Below are 27,655 nucleotides of genomic sequence, written 5' to 3' on the forward strand. Positions count from 1 at the left end.
ATTCTGCCCTGCTGTGGGCCCTGTTTCCTAGGGGTTCTAGTCATCCCCAGAGGGAGCACCCCGTTGTGCAGAGGCAGCAGCCCAAGCTCTCCAGTGGAGGAGCAGCCGTCAGGTTCTCTTCCAGGCCTACTTGTTCCCCCTGGAGGCATCCCTTTCCCTGGCTTCACCCACTCCCCCATTGCCTGGGCTGCACCTCCTGTCCTCTTGGGGCATTGGGCAAGTGGCTTCCCTGTCCTGGTGAGTACCATCTTCACGCCAGGCTTGGCAGGTTCCTGCGTCTGATCAGAGCTCAGGCTCAGCCCAGCCTCTCTCCTCACCCACTGGACCTGAGGCTGGACTGGTTTCTACCTGTAGCCTCCCTCTTTCTCTACTCCCTTCTGCAGGACACCTGGATGGATGTGGCTGGGGACCTGGCTCTAGGGAGGATTGTTTTTTTTTTTTTTGAGATGGAGTCTCGCTCTGTCGCCCAGGCTGGAGTTGCAGTGGCACAATCCCGGGTTCAAGCAGTTCTCCTGCCTCAGCTTCCCAAGTAGCTGGGATTACATGTGCACCACCATGCCCAGTTAATTTTTGTTTAGTAGAGATTGGGGTTTCACTATGTTGGCCAGGAAGGTCTTGATCTATTGACCTTGTGACCCGTCCGCCTTGGACACCCAAAGTGCTGGGATTACAGGCATGAGCCACTGTGCCCAGCCTAGGGAGGCGCTTCTGGGAGCCCCAGCCTAGAGGAGACAAGAGTGGCCTCTGTGAATCGTGCTCTGCCATTTAGTGTCCCCTGTGACCTTAACCTCACTAAGCCTCAGTTTCCTCATCTGACAAATGGAGCAGACCCCAGGCCCCACTTCAGGTAACTATCCCAGCTGTCAGGTCACAGAGCCATTCACTCCCAGGCTGGCCAACCTCCCCCCAGCCCCACCCTGGCAACCACCCTTGGGGTTTCACACAGACCTTCCTCGCAGGCTTGTGTCCCTGTAGTAGACTCCTCTCTCTGAAAACAGTGCTTGGTTTTGCCAGGATGCCTTGCCTCAGCCACAGACGGGGTTGTGGGCAGGGACGTGGTTCTGCTCTGGTGGCTTCCCCTGCCACCCCTGAAGGTATCTGTCTGGCAGCGGCAGGGTCTGGGATGAGCTGAGTCTGCTGCTCTACTCCTACTCTTGCTGGGCTCAGTGGGTGGAAGCAGGATGACACCCTGGGCCCCTGGGTATCAGCCACACTGCCCAGCCCACCAGACCTGGGCCTGCTGGGCCCCACAGTCTTGAGAGAGTTGCCCCTACCCACAACCGATGGGACTTGGGAAGGCTCAAGACAGAGGTAGGTGGGAAGTTGTTGGTGAAGGACACAGCCCTGGCTCTGGCACAGTTCTAGGCCCAGTGCCAGATCACAGCTGGCCCTTGGCTCACAGACCAAAACCCTCAGGTCCACTGGCTGCTGGGACACCAGCTCCCAGACCCAGGGAAAGCCAAAGAGGGCAAGGCCAAGTGCCTGCCACCACCCTGTCTGCCCCTCAGCTGAAACACCTCTTCACCAACACAGTTCCCCTTTATTGGTAACCTTGAGTGTTAATATCATACAGCAGGGCAGGGACAGGAACCAAGCTGAAGGGAACCAGAGGTGGCTCACTAGCCATGTTATCCACAGAAGCACAGCTGCCATGGAGATGAAACATCACACCCTGGCCCCTTGGCCCCAGACAATCCTGTCTCCAGGTCCTGGGAGCTTGGGAAGCAGGGTACAGATGCTGGCCTGGCCATGAAGATGGCAGGGAGTGGCCACCTCTGGCAAGACAAAGACAACTTTCCTGCTATGGAGGGCTGGTTTCCTTCCCCAGAGAAGGCATTGGTGGATGACATGCCAGGGGCCCAGGCCTAATGTACAGCCTCTGTACTCAGCCTCTGTACTCAGCTCCAGGTCAGGCCCTGGCAGGTGCCGGGATAACGCACAGAAGGCACTTGGTTGGGGCCCCCTGGAGGATGCTGTCTGTGACTTAGTAGATCTGGGGGGACCAGGGAAGAGGGAACCAAGGAGCAGACCCCTGGTGGCTGGCCCATCCCAATGTGAGCTTGGCTACGGCACTGGCAGGCCTGGGTCCTGAGGCTCAGAGCTTGGCCCGGGGGTGGCCCTGCAGCAGGGCACGCATGTCCAGGAGCGCCTTCTCCAGGTAATGTGCCAGGTGGGCGGCGTTGGTCTCTGCGCAGCTGTTGTAGGCCGACAGGGAGAAGTTGATGTGGGCCTCCATGGGGTTATAGCAGACACCGTAGCCGTCTGGGACCACGGGCCCAAAGAACATGACACAGTCTGTCTTGGCAGGGACCTGGGGATGGCAGGACCAAAGCTCTCAGCTCCCCTACCTTGATGCCCCCAGTACTTCCCAGGATGCCTGTGCTTCTGCCAAGATGGCAGGCCCCTTGGGGGCCGGGACCGTGGTCTGTCCCCTGCTGTATCCCAGCAACTAGCACAGGCTGGCATGGATCAAATGTTCCTTTATACCTGGCCAGTGAGTCAGAAAAGCTAATTCTCCCGTGAGGAGCAATGACCCGGTCTCAGCCTGCCTGGACTGCAGAGAGGCCCCTGCCCCTGTCTCCTCCTCTGGAACTCAGCTGCATTGGCATTGGGCCTGGGGGGCCTCTGTGGGCCACATCACCCCCAAGGTCCAACTGCCAGGAGGTTCTCTACCTCCCACCCCATGGGCACCTGTGGCCATGGCCCACCTGGCTGGTAGAGAGGTGGAAGTGCATGGCGATGGCATAGGAGGTGTCCATGAAGATGTCGGGCATGCTCACCAGGTCCTCGATGGCCTGCAGCTTCAGGCCCAGCAGGTGCCGATCAAAGGCCTCCCCTCGGATGGCCTGTTGTGGTGGGAGAGCCATCAGGAGCAGGGGCTGTGGACCCCCGGGGTACCCCTGCCCTCTTTAGCCTGTGGCAGTGCCACCCTTCCCAGGCACTGGCCACTCAGAACCACAAGACCGAAATGTCCAGGCCGGAGAGCCTTCCTTTCACAGATAAGGAACTCAAGGCTCAGGGAGGGGTGAGGATTTGCCTAGGCAGGCAGGACAGTGCAGGGTTGCAGAGCGGGGCCTAGCCCCATCCTGTCTGCGGGGCCTGGTAGGTTGCTTAGGTTCTGGAACCGTAAGGTCTTCATCTGTAAAGAGGGGTGAGTCCTATACTCCCCTCGCAGGGTGGTGGTGAGCTCTAAATGGAAGTTTGCATGTAGCACGGTCAGAGCCTGGAACACAGGTGCTCAGAGACAGAGCCAGGACCAGCACCCAGAGAGCCCCATCCCTGACTGCAGCCTAAGCTGCTGGAGGGCAGGAAGCTCACTGTCTGCTGGACCACATATACCCAGGGAAAGAGTGTGACCCAACATCCAAGGGCCAGGCCAACCCTGGAACCTGGGACCAGGGCGGTTACTGGGCCCAGGCTAGGTTTTTCCAAATTTAAAAAGGGGATATTTAGCCAGGTGCAGCGGCTCACGCCTGTAATCCCAGCATGTTGGGAGGCCGAGGCAGGTGGATCACAAGGTCAGGAGTTTGAGACCAGATTGGCCAACATAGTGAAACCCTGTCTCTACTAAAAATACAAAAAAACACACACACACAAAAAAAAAAATTAGCTGGGCCGGTGGCAGACACCTGTAATCCCAGCTACTTGGGAGGCTGAGGCAGGAGAATCACTTGAACCCAGGAGGTGGAGGTTGCAGTGAGCCAAGATCATGCCATTGCAGTGAGCTGAGATTGCACCATTGCACTCCAGCCTGGGCAAGAGTGTGAGACTCCATCTCAAAAATAAATAATAAAGGGATATTTGGCTGGGTGTGGTGGCTCATGCCTGTAATCCCAGCACTTTGGGAGGCTGAGGCAGGCGGATCACCTGAGGGCAGGAGTTTGAGACCAGCCTGGCCAACATGGGGAAACCCCATCTCTACAAAAATACAAAAATTAATTAGGCATGGGGGTAGGTGCCTGTAATACCAGCTACTTGGGAGGCTGAGGCAGAAGAATTGCTTGAACCCGGGAGGTGGAAGTTGCAGTGAGCTGAGATTGCACCACTGCACTCCAGCCTGGGCAACAGAGTGAGACTCCATCTCAAAAAAGAAAAAAAAAAAAAATAGGGATATTCAGCCTGGCTCCAGGTACTCCCAGGTTCAGGGAGGTGTGGTCCTAGCAAAGGGTTGGCAGCCATTGGCTGCAGGGATGGATAGTCAGAGGGACAGACAGGTGGCTGACACTAAGGGACAGCAAGTAGGCAGAGGTGGGCTCACTCACCCGGTCGGTGTAGCCTCGGTGGGCCTGCACGGCCTTCCGCAGCAGCTCCACCTTCTGGTGCTCCTAGAGGGGTGAAGGTCAAAGGGAGCTGAAACACAGTCCCTTGCCTGCTTCTCTCCCACCTCAGTAGCCCACTTCTCAACCACTACTAGATTCTGAACTCTTTAAGAGCAAGTACTAGTGCACAGTGGCTCACGCCTGTAATCCCAGCACTTTGGGAGGCTGAGGCGGGCGGTTCACTTGAGTTCAGGAGTTTGAGACCAGCCTGGCCAGCATGGTGAAACCTCGTTTCTACTAAAAATACAAAAAATTAGCTGGGCATGGTAGCAGGAGCCTGTGGTGGCAGGAGCCAGCTACTTGGGAGGCTGAGGCAGGAGAACTGCTTGAGATTGCAATGAGTCAAGATCACACTACTGCACTCTACCCTGGGTCACAGAGTGAGACTCTTAATTAAAAAAAAAGAAAAAAAAAACCAAGAAAAAAAAGAGCGAGTATTGGAACTGCCAACTCCTTGGTCCTCAACCAGGGCCTGACATAGGGAAGTTGCTTACTGCCAATGCAAAAATGAGAGAACAAATGAATGGCTTCCTTTTCTTCTTTGGCCACCAGGAAGCTCAGAGCTAAATTCATGGCTCCAGTTTCTGTTAGATTCCCCATGCCCACCACAGGGCTGGAATTGTGTAGGTGCTGAAACAATGTGTGTTGACAGAGTTAGCAGGAGGGAGACAGCTCAGGTCCAGCTCACCCGCCCTCGCCCCAGACCTCTCACCGTCACATTGGAGTCATCCATGGCCTTGACAAAGGCCAGTGAGTCCACGGAAGCTGAGCGGATGGTGTCGGTGCGGCCCAGGTGAAACATGCGCAGGGAGGCGCTTTCGTATGTGGCACATGCCTGCCCGTAGATCCTGGTGGGAAACGGGGCTGAGCACGCCCCTTGGAGGCAGCCACCCCCTCCCCTGCCCCCAGGTCTCCTCCCTCCTCCATGGGCAGTCTTGCAGAGGTGCACCTGTAGTAAGCCAGCTGCAAGGCCATCTGGATGAAAGCGTCTGGGCTCAGCTTCTCCGATTTGGGGAAGTCCTTTCCAAAGTGGTGGAACACCATCATGGTGATGTCCAGGTCCTGGATCATGCTGAAGGTGTGGGAGGAGCAGGTGAGGAGCAGGCCCTAGCAGCCCCTGCCAACCCCACAGAGGGTCTCGGTGCCAGCATAGCTGGCACAGGAGCCTCTTAGGAGCAGGGTCCTGGCCTCACTCACCAAGCACGGGGATGGTGAGGGCAGGCACTTACATGCTGAGGTTCTGCTTGGCCTTCTCGATATCACTCTTGATCTCAGGAGTGATGTTGAACCGAAGCTTCTTGGGCATGGGCAGGGGCACCATGGGAGACCGCACAAGCTCGGGTTTCTTCCTGCACAGTACATGGGGCCTCAGGCTCATGCTGGCGCCTCTAGAGCCTAGGTCCATCCTGTGACCAGGGTGGGGAGGATGGGTCCCTGAAGCTAGAGGATGCCAGCTCAGGGAGGTGTGAGTTTGTTCTGAAAACTACCTTCACTTCAGCTTTCTTTTTTTCAGATATGGAGTCTGCTGCCCATGCTGGAGTGCAGTGGCCTGATCTCAGCTCACTGCTGTGGTTAACCCCCCATCTGGGCACTGAGGAAGGAGAGATAAGCAGATTCCTGGCACAACTAGTGCCTGAAGAATATCTCAGTTTATAATGTTACTACTCAGTTATTTCCTTTTATATAATCCTTTTTTAAAAATATATAATCCTTTATATAATCATATATTAGTTTATAGAATGAGTGCCTGAAGAATATCTTACCACTCAGTTATTTCCATATATATATATACATATATAAAATTATACCTTAGTTCATAGTCAGAGGAATGCCTAGAGCAGACATGGTGCAGAGCATGATTTAAGGGAAGAACAACTATATCAGGACAAGAATCCATGGCCCAGGTGGTAGGGTTCAGCATCATCAAGATACCCACTGTATGGCAGGCTTGGAATAAGAGACATTCCTCCTGATAAAAGAGTTGTAGGACCTTGCATCCAGTTCTTATGGAAGGCTTCCCTCAGACCAGCAATCCCGAGAGCTTCCAAGGGCTTAAAACCCCTCTGGTATAATCGTGCCTTGGTGACTGAATTTGTCAGCTCTTGTTACTGTGCTGGCTCAAAAGCATCCTCCTACAGAACTCACTGGAAGCTGTCAGCAGGTGGCGGTAGACCCCGCCAGCTCTGTCACTGCTGTGTGACTCAAAAGCATCCTTCTATAAATATTCTTAGAAGTAGCATGCCCATAGATAAGAGATATTGCACACTGCACCTCCTTCACTGAGCACGGACCACCTCCATGCCTCAGTGACCTAATGAGGGTGGACCATTTGCTGTGCACTACCCACCTCCTGGCCTAGGTGACCTAATGGGGGGAAACCCCTTGTTTATTGCTCACGACCCTATCATTATCCTTAAAGATGACTTCACTCACTACCCTGCCCCCTAACCTATACCCAATAAATACAGACGCTTCTGGACATTCAGGGCCTCGCCTGTCCCTGTTTATAGGTGGTGTGGCCCCCCGAGCCCAGCTGTGCTTTCTTTATATTTCTGTGTCCTGTCTCTTTATTTCTCAGACCCTACGCCTCAGCACAGTGACAGGGGACACCCCGTGACCCAGTAGAGCTGTGGCCCTACGCACTGCAACCTTTGCCTCCCCAGTTCAAGTGATTCTCCTGCCTCATCCTCCCAAGTAGCTGGGATTATAGGTGCCTGCCATCACGCTCAACTAATTTTTTTTTTTTTTTTTGAGACAGAGTCTTGCTCTATTACCCAGGCTGGAGTGCAATGGCACGATCTCGGCTCACTACAACCCCCACCTCCCAGATTCAAGTGATTCTCATGCCTTAAGCCTCCTGAGTAGCTGGGATTACAGGCAAGGCACCCACCGCCATGCCTGGCTAATTTTGTTTTTGAGATAAGAGTCTCACTCTGTTGCCCAGGCTAGAGTGCAACGGCGTGATCTTGGCTCACTGCAACCTCTACCTCCTGGGTTCAAGAGAGTCTCCCACCTCAGCCTCCCGAAGAGCTGGAATTACAGGCACCTGGCATCATGCCCAGCTCATTTTTATATTTTTGTAGAGATGGGGTTTCACCAGGTTGACCTGGCTGGTAATCTGTCTGCCTCGGCCTCCCAAAGTGCTGGAATTACAGGCATGAGCCACTGCACCTGGCCTAATTTTTTTTTTAAGACGGAGTCTTGCTCTGTTGCTCAGGCTGGAGTGCAGTGGCACAGTCTCTGCTCAATGCAACCTCCGCCTCCTGGGTTCAAGTGATTCTCCTGCCTCAGCCTCCCCAGTAGCTGGGATTATAGGCGTGCACCACCACACCTGGGTATGTTTTTTTTTTTTTTGTATTTTCAGTAAAGATGGAGTTTCACTGCGTTGGCCAGGTTGATCCTCCTGCCTCGGCCTCTCAAAGTGTCAGGATTACAGGTGTGAGCCACCATGGTCAACTGGCTTCATTGGAAGAAACAAATTCCCAGGCACAAAGGAGAGTGATATTCCCCTATAAGCTGGTCTATCACCTGTGTGTCATCTGTCACTAGGAGCTGAGGAACTAGACGAGAGATGTGACTGCACTCACGTGAACTCAATGACATGGTCCACGAGGGTGACAATAGGGGGCCCCTCTGCTGCGGCGTGCTCGTAAACCAGCCCACAGGAGCCATCTTCTGCCACGATGAACTGCAGAAGGGAGGGGAGACCCTGGTCAGCCCTAGGGCCCTGGGGGATAGGTTCCGATCCAGCCACTCTTCAGTGGAGTCTCGTGGCAAGGGCCTCTCTGAAGCCATCTCAAGGTGCTATGCTGACTTGTTACTGTTATTAGCAATAGCTGACACTCATGGGGTACCCTGGTGTGCTAAGTGCATTCCACGATCAGCGTGCCTGACGGACTCCTTCACACTACTATACTGATGGGGCCGACCATCACCCCGTTTTACAGGCACAGAGAGAGATTGCCCTGCCAGGACTGTACTTCCTGACCCTGGATCCCAGGTTCTCTGTGAGGTGCTGAGGGCGTGTGCTGGGGGTGACAGCAGTTTCCAGGCCAGCAGCAGGACTGGTGATGACAGGCTGGCTGCCTGGTAATTATGGTGGCGTCCAGCCTGCTGGCTTCCTGCCTGCTTTACAAGCTAGGAGGTGGAGACACAGGGCCAGGGAGCAGCAGGAAGTTCCAAGGCCGAGGAGGCCCTGTTCAGGTGTGCATGAGTGGATGAAGCCCCGAGGGGCCTGACCTGTAGCGTCTTGTCGAACCAGCGGTTTCCGCTGTTAAGCTTGCTGCCGCCCCCGTGCAGCATCTGGCCTGCCACGTGGCTGCAGTACATGTCATCTGAGACCCTGGGCACAGCCTTATCCAGGCACACGGTAAAGATGCTCTTCTGGATGGAGCGCACGGAATCCCTGTTCACCTTGTCTGCAGGTGGCATGGGGGGGTGGGCGCAAAATGGGGTGAGTGTCAGGATGTGGGAGAGATGGACAAGCCCCTCCACAGCATCCTGCCCTGGGCTCTTCTGACCCATTTGTACCCCTCTGGGATGAGCAGATCCCCACCTTGGGGCCTTCCAGGGCATTCACTGGGTGCAGGGTGTGGGTTCAGAGCTTCGAACTCAACAGGGCCCTGCAGCCCACAGCACTCCTCGAGGCGGGCCCAACACCTGCTGCACTTTAGATTCAGGAAACGGAAGCCCAGGGTTGCATGGGAGCTGGTGCGGCAGCCAGGAACCCCACACAGGTGGTCTGACTCTGGGGCCAGCACCCTGAGCAAGGCATGCTTTGGAGGACTGCAGGTACTCAGGGGCACAGGGTACGGGGAGGCAGGTAGGCTCCTCAGCCAGAAGACGTGGACTCTAATCCTAACTTGCTATTTAGCAAAGAGAAACTACCCTAACCAAATGGAGCTGAGGTGTCCTCATCTATGACATAAGGGTCTCCATTGCCTGCTCCACATGGAGAGGATGCAGTGAGAAACATGGCTGCTCAGGGCTGGGTGGGGCCCGGTGTGCTGGGGGAAGAGGCCTGGGTGTGCGGCACCAGCGAGGCCCCCAGGAGGCACCTTTGATGAGGGTGTTGTACGCCTTGGCCCAGGAGTTGCGGTGGTTGGAGGTGAGGATGCCTACAGGCTCCTTGTTGGTCTGCAGGGATGAGTTCCAGATTTTCTCCAGCTGTGTGAAGATCTGATCCGCTGTGAGGGGTGTCCCATCGCTGTGGTACACATCCAGCTCAAAAAACTATTGGGGCACAGGCAGGTGGAGAGGAGGGGGCTGAGTGGGGACCTCTGGCTGAGAGCAGCCACCTCCCCACACCTGCCTCCTCCTGGCCCTAGCCTTGGAGGGGATAGAGTCAGGCCAAGGGTGAGAGCAGGAGGAGGTCTTTGGATTGCCCTTCTGGGCCGGGCAGGCCCACGGCCCCTCCTGGCCTCCCTGGGCCCCCAGTGGTGAAGCCAGGGGATGCCCGTTCCTGGGGCACCTGAGCATGTGTGCTGGGGGACCTCAGTGGGAAAGCTGACTTCGGCCGTCCTGCTGTACTCCTGTAGCAGGGCGGGGCTTGCAGCTGTGGGCAGGAGCTACCCACCTGGTAGTTGTGCACCACGGTGATGTGTGTGGGAGGCTTCTTGGTCTTGCTGAAGTTGCTGACTGTGTCCTGCTTGGGGCCTGGCACTCGGCAGGAGGACAGGATCTGATAGTACTGGTTCATGCACAGTGGCTTCCCCCCCAGGTACTCCACGGGCAGGGTCTCGCTGCAGGGGCAGAGGGGCAGTGAGGGTGGGCGCCACTGGGCAAGCGGATGGGGAGGAGGGCAGGGTAGAGAGGGACCTGCTAGGTACTGCTGGGGGCTCACACAGCGTCCCTGCTCCCCCTCCCAGCATGAACAGGGTGCCTCAGGGCTAGGCTTCGGGCAGGAGGCTTGCTTCCTGCTCCAGATGGGCCCTGCTCAGAAGTCACCTAAAAACTCCCTCCGTTCCCTTTCTGGGCTTCAGTTTGTCACAAGAGAGATGAGGCAGCAAATAAAACTCTGGGGTCCTCTCTGGTGGGGATGGGACAGGGTCACCCACCAAGAGGAGATCCGAGTAACTAGAGGAGATGACAGTCCCCAGTGCTGCTGCATCTCCCAACCCCTACCCGAGGTTGGGCTAACAGGAAGTGAAAGTGACTGAGCTTTGGGCCTGCCCAGTGCCCAGGCTGGCATGCCGGGCTAGGGCTGGGGTCAGGGGTGGCTGTGGTAATTAGGCAGTCCTGGGTAGGTGTGGGGCTAGGGAGGGGCGGGGCTGCTCACTTGTCAATCATGGCCTTGAAATCCAACACACCCTCAATGAGTTTGGCAGCAAATCTGGAAAGATTGATTAGAGATTAGAAGCTGTGTGGACACCCTGAGGGAGGCCCTGGGCCAGGGACACCTGCTTGGGGAGGGAGAGGCCTAGTCTTCCATCTTTCCTCGCCACTTCCAGAAAGTCTGGGAGCGCAAGGGAGGAGCCTGGGAGTCCTAGCTTGCCAGTCCATGCTGGCCCCTTCATAATCTCTAGAGGGAGCACGGTCAGGAGGGCTTGAGGAGGTGCTGGTGGCCAAAGGCCTGGTGGGACTTGGGTGCTAGTCCCCAGCAACTGGACTGTGGCTGGGTTAGGGTCGGTGAGTTGGGTCTGCCCACAAAGGGCCTGAGCTCCTAACCACAGCCTGGAGTCTGGAGGGGGTGTCATCTGCTCTGAAGTGTCAGTTCTGGAGGAACCCAGGCCCCTGAGGTGGTGTGAATGGAGAGCAGCGGCTCTGGTATTCCCTCCAAGAGGTCTCTTACCCCCTGCTGAGCCTCTGTATTCCCCAGGCTGCCTTCCTCCCAGGGCTGTCTGGCCCATGGCAACCACCCGCAATGCTTGGGGCTCCCCCTGCATCCCACCATGGGGACCACTGGCTAGAGTTCCTGGGCCTGAACCCCGGCCCTTCTCAGGGTACCCTGGTCCCTTTAAGAGAAGCAGGTGGCAGCAGCCACTGGCTGGTCCTTGAGCAGGAGATCCCTGTTACTGGTATTTTTATCTCTGGTAGTACTGGAATAGTGGCTGGGGCAGATGACCTGGCCAAATGCAGAAAAGAGGACTGTGTACAGAGGTCACCCCTGTGGCTAGCTGAGAAGAGTGGGAAGGAGGGGTTAAGTGCTAAAACTAGGACAGGGGAGAAGCCTCAGGTACGGAGGGGGACAGGGCATCCATGAAGATTTGTGGTTTCAAATATTCAGAGCTGGAGAGATCCTGCTTCCTAAATGGGGTCTTGGGCAGCTCCCTTCCCTGCTCTGAAACTCAGTTTCCCCATTTATAAAATAGGGAAGATGTTCCCTACATCATAAGGCTATTTGTGGGGCAGAAAGATAGACAGGGTTGGGGCCCCTGCAAGCCCCTGGGAAAGTAGACTCGAGGGCCCCAGCTGCCTCCTGGCCCCCCAGCCCCAGCCACTCACCGGAGCTGCCCCTGCAGGTCCACGAAGTCCTGCTTGGGCAGCATCACGCCTGGGCTGGAGTAGATGACCACAGGCTGGCGGTACTGGAGGTAGGCAGTCTTGAGCCACCACTCAGACAGCTGGGAGAAGTACCAGAGCCTGTCAGGAGGGGTGTGTGGACCCTGGTGCCCCCTCCTCCCCAGGGCCAGGGGACCTGGCTGGTCTTCATTCCCTCTGCCCCTCTGTGGAGATTCTCAAAGTAAACAGATCCAGAACCCACCCTCCCTGCCCCACACTTTAAACCCACCAGCTCCTTCCCTTTAGCCCGAGCGATCAGTATTAGCCAGATCAATCAGACGCCGCTGCTAAGAAAGGACATGAAAGAAAGATTGGGAAGAAACCTGGGTGTGGGGAGGAGCAGCAAGGTGAAGGAATTCTCATCTTATACATTCTCTGTCAATGACTGTCATGTGTTAAATTACAATGTTACAATGTATGCCTGCATAGACAGAAAGGAAAAAAGGAAAAGATCTACAAAAACAAAGTCAAATGAGTGAGGTTTTTTTGACCGGGTTTCACTTTGTTGCCCAGGCTAAAGTGCCGTGGTGCTATCTCAGTTCATTGCAACCTCTGCCTCCTGGGTTCAAGCGATTTTCCTGCCTCAGCCTCCTGAGCAGTTGGAACTATAGGTATGTGCCAGCACACCTGGCTAATTTTTGTATTTTTTGGTAGAGACAGGGTTTCACCAGGGTTTTGAGACCATGCTGGTTGGGCTGGCCTCGAACTCCTGACTTGAAGTGATCTGGCTGCCTCAGCTTCCCAAAGTGCTGGGGTTACAGGTGTGAGCCAATTAACCCCGGCCCAATAAATGAGTTTTTGGCCATCCCCAGAGGAGAACTGGCCAAGGAGGCAAGAGACCAGGTATCAGGGCAGCCTGAGGTACTGGTATTGCTCTGTGGCCTTGGCTAGTGGATACCCACTTTGATCTCAAGGTCAGGGCAATCTTGAGGGGATGCTCCCTGCAACGATGAATCCTTACGCTAGTGACAAGATGTGAGTGACACATCCTCACTCTCTGCCCTGACGGTCCATCCTCTGTCTGGGGTGTGGGGGTCTCTGGGCACCAGCCAGGGATGTGGGATTAAAGGCTCCATGTCTGGGGCTACACACAGTCCCAGGTGACTGCCACCCTGTGTCCTGTGTGGTGACTGCAACACCCACCCTCCCCACACATGGCCAGTACAACTTTCTCTGGCTCTCCACCCCCAGAGACCAGGGCCCACCCAGGGCCCACCCTGGGCCCCCTCCCCTCATGGTGAACAGCAGCAGGATGCACTTCTTCACCATATGCACTCCCCTGCAGCACTGGGCCACTGGCCCTTGGCAAGGGGTGAGGGGGAATGACTTGTCCTAGGTTGTATGACAGGTGACTGGCAGCCCCTAAGGGCTGGACCCCTGAGTCAGCCAGACCTTTCTGTGTGGCAGAGGGCTTCCTTGACAGCTACTTGTGGCTCTGGGCTTTTGGGCCACCTCTCTGGGCCTTACTTTTTCCTATCTGTAGATCAGGGAATGGCAAACAGGAGCTCCCTTCCCTTGGGGAAACAGCCAGGGGCCTGTACTCCACTAGGGATCCCAGAGCCTCTGCCAGAGCTTGGGAGACCAGGGGAGACCCTGCAGGTATGGGGACTCCCCCAGTGAGAACCTAGCAGGTGGTGGCAGAAACCTTTCAGTGGCCCTGTGAATGGGGGGGTGCCCCCACCCCTTTAGCCAGGAACTTCTGTTTGAAGGAGTCCCAGGCTAAACGAAACTGCAAAATCACTGGCCTGCAGACTCTCTAAGAACCTTTCAGGGGAAGCATCCTGATTCTGGAGTCCAAGGTCCTGAACTGCCAAGTCTCAGCTAATGCCCATAACTCCCACCTCCCGTCTGAAGGCCCCCAGCCTCTGCCAAGCCCCAGGGCTAGAACCCCACCTCCCCACCCATGGCATCTCCTACACCACAGTGCTTCCCAGGGCCGGACTGCTCTGGCTCTCCGATAGCCATCTTCTCCCTCAGACAACCCCAACTTGGCAAATTCCACCCTCACCCCCACCTCATTGGCAAGTGCCACTGGCACTGCCTCCAAAGCAGTCCTGGACTTAACAACTCTCCCGTCCAGTGCCAGGCTAAGGCTGCCACAGCTCCCTAGGGGTGATGATACCATCTTCCCCTCACCTCTGCCTTCCTCGCAGCAGCCGGGCCACCTTTATAATCTGTGTGTTGAAGTATGAGATGCAAACAGAAAAGCACACGAAGCATTGGTGTGGACACATTTTCCAAAGTGGGCACACCTGTGTCACAGATCAGACACAGAACCAGGTCACTGAGTGGCACACATCCCCTGCCTGAGGCTGTCCCACCGAGCACAAGGGCATCTTCCTCCTACCTGGCTGTACCTGCCATTGCACCCCACTCCTGCCTCTGTACTAGAACATGCCAGGTGGTGGTCTCTGCCCGTGCTGTCCCCTCTGTCTGTTTCAGACCCTTGGGCCCAACATCCCCCTCCTTGCCTTTCCTGACATGCAGCATAGCGCGCTGCCGTCCCCAGCCCTCCTTTTCCTCATCACCCCTTTCACTTCTGCAGAACTTCACTGCCTGAAACCACCTTGTCCACAACCTATATCCTGTTCAGCCCTTTCTCTCCTCCCTACTTGAATGTTAGCTCCAAGGGGCTGGTGACTGTACCCTTCTTGCTCACCCAGCGCCCTGCCAAGTACCAGGCACAGAGTATGTGCTCATGAAACTGTGGGCAACAAATGAATGGCCATGCCAGAGCAGTGGGCACTGGAGAACTGCAGGCATGCGGCTAGCAGCAGGTCATGGTGAGGGCGCCCTCACTCACCCAGTTCTCTGTCTTCCTGGCCCGGCGCTCCAGCCCCTTTTGCAGGCGCTCTCCTACACCTCCTGAGGCCTGGAACTCGTCCACCAGCTGCTTGGTGTGGGCCCACTCCTCCTCACTCACGATGGGCTGCAGCGCCTTCAGGTAGTGGTCCAGGGACTGCTGGAGAGGGGGCACAGGCAGCCGTGGCAGTGCATCCTGGTGTGCCTTGAAGCGGCTGGAAGCCTTCATCAAGGAGGAGGGCCTCAGGAAGCCCAGAGGCCTCACCTGCAGGCAGCAGAACATCCTGCTCATTCCCTCTCTGGCTCTGGAGACCTGGCAGTCCCAAAGCTGCAGTCCTAGGCACTTATGTGCCCATGTCTGGGGGCAGAGACGGCCTCTTGGGTGGGGCTGGCACTGGCCTCCCAGCCCTAGAGCTGCAGGTGTCTCCGCCTCTGTGGGGCCCCGAGATGCAGGTAGGGATGGGGGAGGGTGTGGTGTGGTCATGGTTCTTGGCAAGGCTCAGGGGAACCAGGTCAGGATGAACGGTACATTTGTGGTGGCAGAGATAAGGGAGACTGCCCACCTGTTGGGTTGCAAAGGCTCCTCCTCTCTCACCCTGGAAGAGGAGCCAGCCAGCAGAGTGGTGACTGTCCCTCTCGAATATCCCCACCTCCTTTTCTCCCACCCTTTCCAGGTTGAGAAATAGAAGGGAAGAAGAGAGAATCACAGAGAGCCAGATAATGGCAGCACCTTTGGGGGAGGGGCCTTGGGCTTCCTCCTGCCTCTGAGATGGAGCAAGTGTGGGGTGAGGGCAGTGCTGTGGCGAGAGAGCCCAGTGGCCTGGATGGAGGGTGAGAGGCGACAGAGAGAGAGAGAGAGAGAAAGTCCAGGAGAGCCTGGAGTGGGCGGAAAGAGACACAGGAGGGCCCAAAGCTGCTCTCGCAGCGGCAGGCAGCAGTGGCAGGAGCTCCATTCCATACCTTCTCTCTCTGCAGCCCGTCCTCCTCCATGGCAGGACTGAGGTTCTGGGCCCTGTCTGTCTGCCTTGGCTGGATCTCTAAGCCTAACTGTGCTACCAAGTGGGCGAGCAGAACTTAGCAAGAGGCACCCACTTGCCTGGGCTGGAAAGAGAAAAAAGCCAAGATTCAGGGGAAGGCAGGTGGCAGTGGCGATGGCTGTGGTGGCATCGGGTGTTGTGGGAGTGGTGGGGAAGCTCCTGGACTTCAGAAGCTGCTACACCCTCCTGAGCTCCCAAAAGCAGAGGAATGGGGAGCAGGTGAGAGGGCTGGCGGGGGGCACTCCAGTGGAAGGGAATCTGGAAAGCTCTTTCCTTTCTCTCTGCTTGGGCTCAGTGCCAGGGAGGCAGGCCAAGAGGTAATAAAAAAAAATCCACCTGTTAGAATCTGTGAAGATCTTTCTGATGAGAGAAAACCTGGCTGGAGCGCAGAGACTGCCTGGCCGCTAAGGTTACACCACAGCCCTGGGATCGGTCCTGAAATTAGGGTTGGTGCAGGGGAGCAGACACCGGGAAAGGGCCATCAGTGGATGGGATAGCCAGGAGCCCTGCCTATTTCTGGTTTCTCTCCAGGACTCCTGGGACCCATCTGAACCATCCCTCTACCAACACTCGTGTTTTCCTGAGCCGTGGCTCATTCAGTGAGGGTTCAAGAGTAGAGGACTTTTGGTGTGAAAAATAAACGAAAGGACGCTGGCTTTAGGATCAGGCTCGATTTGAATGAGCAGGTCTAGGGGACTATGGCCAAGTCCCTCCTTGGCTCAGTTTCCCTGGCAGGAAAGTGACCAGGCCAGTCCGGTGGTCCTAGAGGATGACTGAGAGGCTGTCTATGGAATGGGATGCAGCTTGTGAGACAGTGACAAGGGTGTGGTGGACGCTCAGGCCTGAGCCTGGATGCACCCTCTGCCCTCTGGCCCCAGAGTGCATGTTTGAGACAGAGTGAGACATACGCTTGGATCAGAGATGGAAGAAACTCAAATCAGGATAGCATCTGCGATGCCCTCCGGGAAGGACTGAGGGGTAGATATAGCCAGATTGGGGAAGGGGAATGGAGGAGAGGGAGGCCATGGTGCTGCCACCTGCCTGCCTCCTGCCAGTTCTGAGGCTTTTCTGAGCAGCCTGGCTTGATGCCTCCGCGTGTTTTTCCGGCCACACAGTTCCCCAGGGACCATCTGATAAACCAAAGGAGTCTGACCAACTCCTTTGGCCTGAGCATGCGACCAGTGTGTGAGTCGGAGAATAACTGGGAGAGTGAGCCAGGACCTGGACGTTCCTGGTCTATCTCCCTGACCAGCCTGTCTCTGGGTCTAAGGGTGGGGTCCTGAATGAAGCTAGGTTCCCCCCGTCTTTCCCCTGTCATTGGAATTGAGCGCTCCAGGACGTGGGTTCAATCCTGCTTCTGACCTTGCGCCCCAGTCTCCTGCTCTGCCAAACCTGGGACGCCTACCTGATCCCATCCCACCTCACCAGCTGGAGGTCTCCCCTCCCGGGCTGGCGCAAGCACACGGCCCGCTCACGACGTCCAGGGCCCTCAGGCCCGGGCTCTGCCGCACTCACCACTGTCCTGGCGGCGAAGGCTAACATCTTCGCTGCCCGCCCGCGGACACTCGGTCCGCTCCGCCCCACACACCGGTCAAAGTCCGCGCCGCCGCCGCCGCCGCGTTTGGGGTTAGGGGACGGTCCTTGCTAGAGCCTTCGGGCCAAGGTCGCCGAGTTACCTACACCAGCCGGTAGAGGCGGCCCCGCGCCCACCCTCGGGCCGGGCGGGCTGAGGGCAGGCGCCCGGGGAGGAGGACTCGCGGGGCGCGGCCTGGGCCAGTAGCTGGCCCCAGGCCGGTAGCGGGACCCAGAGGGCTGGCTCCGGGTCGGGGGCGGGGCCTAGGTGGGGCGGGGAAGGAGGGGCGGGGCTTCGCCCAGTAGCGGGCCCCAGGACGCTGGCTGCGAGCTGGGGGCGGGGCTACGACGGGGGCCGGGACAGAGGGGCGGGCCGAGGACGAGTCACAGGTCAGCGGTTGGGAGTCCCCGCGAGGCGTTGAGACCCGGGAGGAGTAAGGCAGAGGTCACCCTCCAGCTGTCTCTACCCCGCCCCATATGTCTTCTAAGCTGTTGGAGGTGATGGTGTGTACTCTCCAACTCCGTCTAGTGTCCTTGATCGTAACTCTTAGAGTGGTAGGAAAACAACCATGTTGATCGGGGAATGAATATTCCTCAGGTTAGGGTCAGTACCACCCACAAAGATGACAGGTGGAGACTGCCCCGCAAAAACATGGCTGCGCACAACCCGAACTTGATGCCCCACACAATCATGACGGCCACGGCGCCAGCCGTTTTGACGGCCGTTAGCTAGCCGGGTGTGTGGCAGCCGTTGGCGCGCATGCGCCCCGCGGGCCCCTCACTGACATGGCGGTCGCCCCGGTCCGCGCGTCTGCCGCGCGTCGGCCGTTAATAGGCATGCTCCCTGAGCGCCCCGCACCGACATGGCGGCCGTCTTCGTTGGGGTGACTTTAACTCTCGGTTTTCGGTTATAGCCCGCCGGCGCTCACTTGTTTTCAGGAAGCTCCAAGCGTTTGGTGGAGCCGGGGAGAGGAAGGGTGGGTGCAGCGGTGAAAGGCGAGAGGGGACTGCAGGCATCTGGGCTGGCTCCTGGCCGGAGCAAGATGGCTGAGGGCGAGCGGCAGCAGCCGCTAGGTAAGGCCGGTGGGGCCGGGCTGGGGTGGGGTAGGATGGGGGCGGTGCCAGGTGTGGGGGGCTCAGGAGGGCGAGAGTCAGGACACGGAGGAAGTGGAAGGGCAAAAGCTGGGGGGCCCCGAGGAGGAACGGAGTTGAATGGCCTTAGGGAAGAGGTGGGTGGTGAGGCGCCGCTGGGGCGGGAACCTGGGGCTGCAAAGGCGTGATTGGGGCGCAGCTTTGGGTTTTGGGGGAGCGCGGGCTGCCCGAGTGCCCGGTGGGTAGCACTAGAAGGGGCCCTTTTGCATCTCTGGGCAGCGCGTGCTTAAGTAAGCTGTTGACCTGGCGGGGAAGTTGCCAGGGAAGGAGGCGAAAGTAATTCCGGAGACTGCCGTTGTTATTAGGCGCTGCTCCGAGGCTGGGTGGCGCCCCATCCCCTTAGCCTGCCTCGCCCCCTTGTTCAGCCTCCTCGCCCTGCTCACCCCTCATCTACCTACTCTCTGGTTTCGGTGCCTGAGAATTTGTTGAGGGAACCTGCCCGTGGTGTCTAAACCCCTAATTTTAAAAGGCTGCTTGTGAAGGAGGTTAGTCTTCCTGGCATCTCCTCCTGTAACTTTTGTTTACACTGTACCCTCTTTTTAGTTCATCTCAAATAACTGAGATGGAGGTGCTGCGGAGACCCCTTTTCTGGAGAAGGAGAAGGCTGTTTGCCAACCTACCTTGGACTAAGGACTGGCCGTAGATAACTTTTACATTCCCGACAGAGGGGTAAATAGGTTGGCTCACCAAACACAGCTAATGTTTTGAAAGCATTTGATATTCCTGGTATCCTGTCTCTAATTTTGTGGTCCCTGGGAAATTCTCAGGAGGGAGAAATTTTGAAAATCAGAAGAGGCATCCCCTCCATACTCCCCAAAAGAGATGAAAAAAGAGCTGGGCTCCATTTCTTAGGACATTTAAAACCAGACATTTATTTTGTACAAAACTCCGTGTGTGTGCCCTTAGAACGGGGCGTCTAATCTTGTGGCTTCCCTAAGCCACATTGGAAGAAGAATTGTCTTGGGTTACACTAACAATAGCTGATGAGCAAAACAAAACAAAACAAAACAAAAAACCATAATGTTTTAAGAAAGTTTACAAATTTGTGTCCAGCTGCTTTCAAAGCTGTCCTGGGCTGAGGGTTGGATAAGCTTGTCTTAGAAGTTCTGGTAAGGGGGCCGGTCGAGGTGGCTCACACCTGTAATACCAGCACTTTGAGAGGCAGAGGTGGGTGGATCACGAGGTCAAGAGATAGAGACCATCCTGGGCAACATGGTGAAACCTCGTCTTTACTAAAAATACAAAAATTAGCTGGGCATGGTGGCATGTGCCTGTAGTTTCAGCTGGGAGTCCGGAGGCTGAGGCAGGAGAACTGCTTGAACCCAGGAGACAGAGGTTGCAGTGAGCCAAGATGCATCACTGTACTCCAACCTGGTGACAGAACAAGACTCAGTTTCAAAAAAAAAAAAAAAGTTCTGGTAATGACTCAGAGCATGGTGGCTCATACCTGTAATCAAAGCAGTTTGGGAGGCTGAGGAGGGCGGCTCACTTGATGAGATCAGGAGTTCGAGACCAGCCTGGCTAATATGATGAAACCCTGTCTCTACTTAAAATACAAAAATTAGTCGGGCATGGTGGCACGTGCTTGTAATCCCAGCTACTCAAGAGGCTAAGGCAGGAGAATCACTTGAACCTGGGAGGCAGAGGTTGCAGTGAGCCAAGATTGTGCCACTGCACTTTAGCTTGGGCGACAGAGCGAGACTCCATCTAAAATCAAAGTTCTGGTAATGACATCAAGAGATAGGAGATATAAGGCAACCACAGTTATCAGTGAGATGAATGTGTCTCTGAAGATGAATGGGGGTGGGGAGTAGTGGGAGAGAGAACCTGTGCCCCAAAAGAGAGGAAGGCTCAGGGAGGTTATCCATGGCTGGAAAGATCCAGGTCCCTGGACATGGGCCTCCTCCTCCTCCTCCTCCTCTTCTTCTTCTTCATCTTCTTTTTTCTCCTCCTCCTCCTTTTTTTTTTTTTGAGATGGAATCTCACTGTGTTTGTCGCCCAGGCTGGCTCATTGCAACCTCCGCCTCTGGGGTTCATGCGATTCTCATACCTCAGCCTCCCGAGTTGCTGAGATTACAGTGCCTGCCACTGTGTTGGGCTAATTTTTTGTGTTTTTAGTAGAGACAGGATTTTGCCATGTTGGCCAGATTGGTCTTAAACTCCTGGCCTCAAGTGTTCCAGCCTCCTCAGCCTCTCAAAGTGCTGGGATTACAGGCGTGAGCCACTGCACCTGGCCAAGAAGTTCCCCTTAACTCAATATAGTGATGAAAACTTTGGATTTTGGAGTCACACAGATCTGGCTCTGCCTGGCAAGTCATAGCCTCTGTGAGTATCAGTTACCTCTCTCTCTTAAAAAAATTTTTTTTTTCCCCAAGAAAAAAGCCTCAGTTATTTCTTAAAATGAGGCTAGTATACTGTCTTGATAGAATTGTAGTATGTGTTCTATAAGAAGATATGTGCAAAGCATAGGACATAGTAGGCAGTAAGGAAATGCTGATTGCTTTTATCTTTTTCAAAGTTTCAAAATTGTGCAGGTTGTAGACCAGTATCAAATGGCTGGTGATAATACTGTATGTTAGAGTCTTTGTTGGGGGGCTTAGGAAGGAACGTTTCTAAAATTCTGGATGTTACTTTTATACTGTGAGGTTGTTGAGAATCCACTGTCTCTTGGAACCTTTGTCAGAGACATAATCTGAGGCTGGAGAGACTGTGGGCGTGACCTCTTTTATCACGGCCCTGTCTTTGAAGGCTTGTCTCTTTGATTTGGGGTTGTGTGTGTTCTGGCAACTTGTGTGTGTTTCATCAGTAATTTGTTATAGTGCTTCCCAGTAAGGTAGCCTTTTCCCAAACTTGGACTGGCCTGAAGGCTTTCTTCCTGTGAAATATCCTTGTGAAATAATGTCAGGAGGGCTGTCTTTTTTTTTTTTTTTTTTTTGAGACAGAGTCTCACTCTGTCACCCAGGCTGGAGTGCAGTAGCATGATCTTGGCTCACTGCAGTCTCCAAGGAGGGCTCTCACATTGCAGGGAACAGTTATCTCATACTTACAAAAGGGCTGTAGGTTCCCAAAGATCATTTGCAAGTTGATTATATGGAATGTGGGACACATTTTCCCATAAAAGCGATGTGGTTGGGTTACGTGTCTGACCTACAAAGCTTTTTATTTGGCATCTTACTTGAAGTGCCAATTTACTAATAGCAGGGGCCTCAGTTTTGGGTTCTGGGAAGAGAGCTTGCAGGACAGGTGGGAGGAGGAAGAGAGCTTCTGGTCTCTTTCTGTGGCCCAGGTTTGAATTAGGCAGACATTTGTCTTTCTCTAAACTCAGATTCTCTGTCCTTCTCCTTAGGTCTCCAAGTCCCCTGGCACTTTCCCTTTCCTCAGGACCTCTCCAGACGGCTCTGTTTCTCCAAATGTTTCGTGTTCAAGAAACTTCTTAGGTCTCTGTCCCTTTTTCTCCGTGTAGCTGATGTCAGCTAGGTTTTAAGAGGAAGGCAATGGGACAAATTTATAATGTGTCGGGAGTGACTGGTAGTTCTTTACTCTTCCGTGTCACTTTTTAACTTTGCTCTAGTGAGAGTTTGCATTTTTATTTATTTATTTATTTTTATTTTATTGATTTATTTTTTGAGACAGAGTTTCGCTCTTGTTACCCAGGCTGGAGTGCAATGTCATGATCTCGGCTCACTGCAACCTCCGCCTCCTGGGTTCAAGCAATTCTTCTGCATCAGCCTCCTGAGTAGCTGGGACTACAGGCGCGCGCCACCATGCCCAGCTAATTTTTGTATTTTTAGTAGAGATGGGGTTTCACCATGTTGACCAGGATGGTCTCGATCTCTTGACCTTGTGATCCACGTGCCTCGACCTCCTAAAGTGCTGGGATTACAGGCGTGAGCCACCGCGCCCGGCCTGTGTATTTATTTTTGAGATGGAATTTTGTCTTGTTGCCCAGGCTGGAGTGCAATAGCATGATTTCAGCTCACTGCAACTTCTGCCTCCCAGGTTCAAGCGATTCTTCTGCCTCAGCCTCCTGAGTAGTTGAAATTACGGGCATGTGCCACCATGTACGACTAATTTTGTATTTTTAGTAGAGATGGGGTTTCTCCATGTTGATCAGGCTGGTCTTGAACTCCCAATCTCAGGTGGTCCACCCACCTTGGCCTCCCAAAGTGCTGGGATTACAGGTGTGAGCCACTGCACCCAACTGAGAGTTTGCATTTTTAAAGGAAATGCTTACGAATCTAACACTTCTCCAACTGTAAATTCAGATCTATAAGTCTGTATCCAAAACCCTGAGGGTCAGGTGTGTTTTGAAATGAAGAGTTTTTCATATCTCAGAAGACAGCATCCCATAAACAAAAAAATTATTTCAGCAAAATGTATAAATACCCTCACTAAGTCAGATATACAAAGCCTGTACATGTCTTCCTATCAGTTTAGGTTTCATACCTAATGACCTTATGGTAAACTTATTTTTTTAAAAATTGGGTTTCCAGAGCTTTATGGATTTTGGAATTAAGAAGAAAGGATTGTTTTGTTAAGAAAAAAAAGAAAAGAAAAGAAAAAAGGATTGAAGACTTGTATTTCTGGGTCACAGAGTGAAGGGAGTCCTACAGTGTGGTGAAGAGAGTGTTGGCTAGCAAGGGCACTTCTAGGAAGCAGTTGGCTTTGGCATTGTTTGCCTCTAGGTCAGCATGGAACTTCTCTGGGTTTTCCTTTCCTATACCAAGTGGAAAATATAGAAACTCCTGCTTTTGTCTGATTACAGAGGTTCTATGTGCTTTTTTCTATTGCTGCTATTTATTTTTGAGATAGGGTCTTACTCTGTCACCCAGGCTGGAGTGCAGTGACATGATCATGACTCACTGTAGCCTCGACCTTCCAGACTCAAGTCATCCTCATGCCATAGCCTCCCTAGTAGCTGGGACTATAGTCACACATGCTACCATGCTGGGCTAATTTTATTTTATTTTATTTTACTTTTGAGATGGAGTTTTGGTCTGTTGCCCAGGTTAGAGAGCAGTGGCACGATCTTGGCTTACTGTAGCCTCTGTTTCCTGGGTCCAGGTGATTCTTCTGCCTCAGCCTCCTGAGTAGCTGGGACTACAGGCATGCGCCACCACGCCTGGCTAATTTTTTTGTATTTTTAGTAGAGACGGGGTTTCACCATGTTGGCCAGGATGGTCTTGATCTCCTGACCTCATGATCAAGAGGCTCCACCTGGGCCTCCCAAAGTGCTGGGATTACAGATATGAGTTACCACGTCCTGCCTTGTTTTTAAAAGTAGTATGTGACTTAGAAGATGGAAGTCTTATATAAATCACATCCCCTAGAAATGACTATCAGTAACTTTGATATTTAATCTTTTAGATTTTTGTAACACATATACAGTCATGCATCACTTCACAACAGGGACACATTCTGTTGAATGTGACATTAGGTGATTTCCTCATTGTGGGAACGTCATAGAGTGTACTTGCACAAACCTAGATAGTATATATTTTAAAATTTATTAATTTATGTATTTTTCATAGGAAAAACCAAATGTCCCAGCACTGTTACTGAACATCAATCCTTTCCCCTACTTGATCTGCAGTGCTAACATCAAGTGCCACATATCAGGTTTCTGTGTACACTCCATTAAAATCTATGGGACCATTATCGTAGGCACAGTCTGTTGCTGACTGACTGAAACATTGTTATGCAGCCCATGGCTATACTAATATGTGTATGTGTGATTTATGTTGGTGTGGATAGTTCCCGTTTCGTAAGAATGGGATTTTACTGTATGTTATAGTGCAGTTTTCTTTCTTCACTTTTTTAAAAAAATCTAGGCTGTGTTTCTTATGTCAGCAGTATAGATTTCATTCATTCATTATTTATTTATTTATTTTTTTGAGACAGTCTCATTCTGTTGCCCAGGCTGGAGTGGATGGCACACTGCAACCTCTGCCTCCTGGGTTCAAGCGATTCTCCTGCCTCAGCCTCCTGAGAAGCTGGGATTACAAGTGTGTGCCACCATCCCGGCCAATTTTTTGTATTTTCAGTAGAGACAAGGTTTTACCACGTTGCCCAGGCTGGTCTGAACTCCTGAGCTCAGGCAATCCATCCACCTAGGCCTCCTAAAGTGCCAAGATTATAGGTGTGAGCCACACCGTGCCTGGCTACATTCTTTATTTATTATTATTATTATTATTTTTTGAGACAGGGTCTCACTCTGTTGCCAGGGTTAGAGTGCAATGCCACGATCATGGCTCATTGTGGCTTTGATCTCCTGGGCTCAGGTGATCCTCCTATCCGAGCCTCCTGAGTAGATGGGACCACAGGCATGTGCCACCACACCCAGCTAATTTTTCTTTTCCTTGAGATGGAGTCTCACTCTGTTGCCCAGGCTAGAGTGTATTGGTACCATCTCAGCTCACTGCAACCTCTGCCTCCTGGGTTCAAGTGATTCTTCTGCCTCAGCCTCCAAGCAGCTGTAGGCACGTACTACCATGTTTGGCTAATTTTTTTTTTTTTTTTTGTGAGACGAGTCTCGCTCTGTCACCTGGGCTAGAGTACAGTGATGAGGGCTCACTGCAACCTCCGCCTCCTGGGTTCAAGCCGTTCTCCCTGCCTTAGCCTCCTGAGTAGCTGGGATTACAGACGCCAGCCACCATGCCCAGCTAATTTTGTTATTTTTAGTTGAGACGGAGTTTTGCCATGTTGGCCAGGCTGGTCTTGGATTCCTGACCTCAGGTGATCTTCCTGCCTTGGCCTCCCAAAGTGCTGAGATTACAGATGTGAGCCACCGTGAATTTTTATATTTTTAGTAGAGATGGGGTTTCACCATATTGGCCAGGCTGGTCTCGAACTCCTGACCTTCTGATCTGCCAGCCTTGACCATCCAAAGTGCTGAGATAACAGGTGTGAGCCACCACGCCTGGCTAATTTTTAAATTATTTGTAAAGATGGGGGTCTCCCTGTGTTGCCTCGGCTGGTCTTGAACTCCTGGGCTCAAGCGATCCCTCCACCTGGGCCTCCCAAACTTTTGGAATTACACGTGTAAGCCACTGTGTCTGGGCTAGATTTTATTCTTTCTACAAGCTATGAGAATTTCCATTATGTGGGCATATCATTATTTACTCATCATCTTAACCGATATTTGGGTTGTTTCTAATTTTTTTTGTTTTGTTTTTTTCAAGACGGGGGTCTTGCTCTGTCACCAAGGCTGGAGTGCAGTGGCTCACTTCAGCCTCAGCCTTCTGGCCTCAAGTGATCCTCCTGCCTCAGTCGACAAGTAGCTAGGATTATAGGTGTGCACCACCACATCTGGCTAATTTTTGTATTTTTTGTAGAAATGAGGTTTGGCCATGTGGTCCAGGCTAGTTTCAAACTCCTGGACTCAAGCAATCTGCCTGCCTCAGCCTCCCAAAGTGTTGGGATTACAGGCGTGAGCCACTGTGCCTGGCCTAGATTTTATTCTTTGTATAAGCTATGAAAATATTTATTATGTGGGCATATTTTTTTATTTTTTTAGACAGAGTCTTGCTGTGTCACCCAGGCTGGAGTGTAGTGGTATGATCTCTGCTCACTGCAACCTCCCCCTGCTGTTTTCAAGTGATTCTCCTGTCTCAGCCTCATGTGTAGCTGGGATTATAGGTGTGTGCCACCACACCTGGGAAAGTTTTATATTTTTAGCAGAGATGGAGTTTTGCTATGTTGGCGATGCTGGGCTTGATCCACCTGCGTCGGCCTCCCAGAATGCTGGGATTACATGAGTGAGCCACCACACCTGGCCTCTTCCTTTGTTTTTTAGGCAGAGTCTTACTCTGTCTCCCAGGTTGGAGTGCAGTGGAACAGTATCAGCTCATTGCAACCTCCACCTCCCTATTTTAAGTGATTCTCCTGCCTCAGCTTCCCAAGTAGCTGGGATTACAGGTGTGTGCCATCATGCCTGGCTAATTTTTGTATTTTTTAGTAGAGATGGGGTTTCACCGTGTTGGCCAGGCTGGTCTGGAACTCCTGACCGCAAATGATACACCCGTCTCGGCCTCCCAAAGTGCTGGGTTCAAGCCTCCACTTCCTGGGTTCAAGCACTCCTCTTGCCTCAGCCTCCCGAGTAGCTGAGATTACGGGCACCCGCCACCATGCCTGGCTAATTTTTGTAGAGACGGGGTTTCACCATGTTGGCCAGACTGGTCTTGAACTCCTAACATTGTGATCCACCTGCCTTGTCCTCCCAGAGTGCTGGGATTACAGGCATGAGTCACCACCACGCCCAGCCTATTTGGGTTATTTGTAATTAAAAAAATTTTTTTAAGACACTGTTTTACTCTTGTTGCCTAGGCTGGAGTGTGATGGCGTGATCTTGGCTCACTGCAACCTCTGCCTCCTGGGTTCAAGCAGTTCTCTTGCCTTAGCCTCCCAAGTAGCTGGGATTACAGGCATGTGCTAATTTTGTACTTTTAGGGGAGATGGGGTTTCACTATGTTGGTCAGGCTAGTCTCAAAATCCTGACCTCAGGTATAATTCACCCACCTCAGCCTCCCGAAGTGCTGGGATTATAGGCATGAGCCACCACAGCCAGCCTAAAAATTTTTTTTAAAAAATGAGGTGGAGGCCAGGTGTGGTGGCTCATGCCTGTAATCCCAGCACTTTGGGAGGCTGAGGCAGGTGGATCATGAGGTCAGGAGTTCAAGACCAGACTGGCCAACATGATGAAACCCTGTCTCTACTAAAAAATACAAAAATTAGCTGGGCATAGTGGCTTGTGCCTGTAATCCCAGCTACTTGGGAGGCTGAGGTAGGAGAATTGCTTTAACCGGGACTCAGGAGGTGGAAGTTGCAGTGAGCTGAGATCACACCACTGCACTCCAGTTTGGGCTACAGAGCTAGGCTCCATCTCAAAAAAAAAAAAAAAAAAGTAGAGATGGCGTCTCGCTATGTTGCCCAGGTTGGTGTCAAACTCCTGGGCTCAAGTTATCCTCCTGCCTGGGCCTCCCAAAAGTGCAAAAGTGCTGGGATTACAGGTGTCAGCCACTGTGTCCACCCCTTTCTTTTTTTTTGATGCATTAAGCACCTTTCTGTATATCTTTGTCTGTTTCCGTGAACATATCTGAAGGATAGATTCCTATAAGTCGAACTGTTGACTCATTGTATGCAGTTTTTTAATTCAAAAGATGGTGCTGAGTTGCCCCCTTAGCAGGTCCTACCAACTAACTGTCCCACCCACAGAGTAGGAGAGTTTTTGTTTCCTCTTCTTGGAATCAATGTCAGGTGTCTTTTTCTTTATTT

The 27,655-nt window shown here is 53.3% G+C and overlaps 2 protein-coding genes across 17 annotated transcripts in view; one reads left to right on the forward strand and one right to left on the reverse strand.

Moving 5' to 3' along the window:
• Positions 1-1,520: 1,520 nt before the first annotated feature.
• On the reverse strand, positions 1,521-17,472 carry CRAT (carnitine O-acetyltransferase). 11 transcript variants are annotated; one of them, XM_078329205.1, is made up of 17 exons: positions 17,174-17,472; positions 15,995-16,093; positions 15,582-15,722; positions 14,623-14,886; positions 13,956-14,071; positions 11,763-11,881; positions 10,597-10,650; positions 9,895-10,060; positions 9,377-9,551; positions 8,559-8,737; positions 7,907-8,007; positions 5,549-5,668; positions 5,269-5,391; positions 5,032-5,167; positions 4,263-4,325; positions 2,709-2,846; positions 1,521-2,311 (listed from the first exon to the last, which is right to left on the reverse strand). In XM_078329205.1, the coding sequence occupies exons 5-17, from the start codon at positions 14,037-14,039 to the stop codon at positions 2,096-2,098; spliced, it is 1,674 nt and encodes a 557-aa protein (XP_078185331.1). In that variant the 5' UTR covers positions 14,040-14,071; positions 14,623-14,886; positions 15,582-15,722; positions 15,995-16,093; positions 17,174-17,472; the 3' UTR covers positions 1,521-2,095. The 11 variants fall into 11 exon arrangements, with proteins under 11 accessions (XP_078185331.1, XP_078185334.1, XP_078185323.1 ...); XM_078329208.1 differs by lacking the exon at positions 15,995-16,093; XM_078329197.1 differs by lacking the exon at positions 15,995-16,093 and having other exon boundaries at positions 5,549-5,725.
• A 538-nt stretch (positions 17,473-18,010) lies between these two features.
• PTPA (protein phosphatase 2 phosphatase activator) overlaps positions 18,011-27,655 on the forward strand; it is a 37,539-nt gene continuing 27,894 nt past the window's right edge. For all 6 annotated transcript variants that reach the window (XR_013519446.1, XR_013519445.1, XR_013519444.1 and 3 more), the window contains exon 1: positions 18,011-18,304. Coding sequence is in view for 2 of the 6 variants with exons in the window: in XM_009003835.5 (XP_009002083.1) it covers positions 18,274-18,304 (31 nt within the window). In the remaining 4 variants the exon portion in view is untranslated. The remainder of the gene's footprint in view (positions 18,305-27,655) is intronic.

The sequence above is a fragment of the Callithrix jacchus genome, chromosome 1 (genome assembly GCF_049354715.1).
Source record: "Callithrix jacchus isolate 240 chromosome 1, calJac240_pri, whole genome shotgun sequence".
Taxonomy (NCBI): domain Eukaryota; kingdom Metazoa; phylum Chordata; class Mammalia; order Primates; family Cebidae; genus Callithrix; species Callithrix jacchus.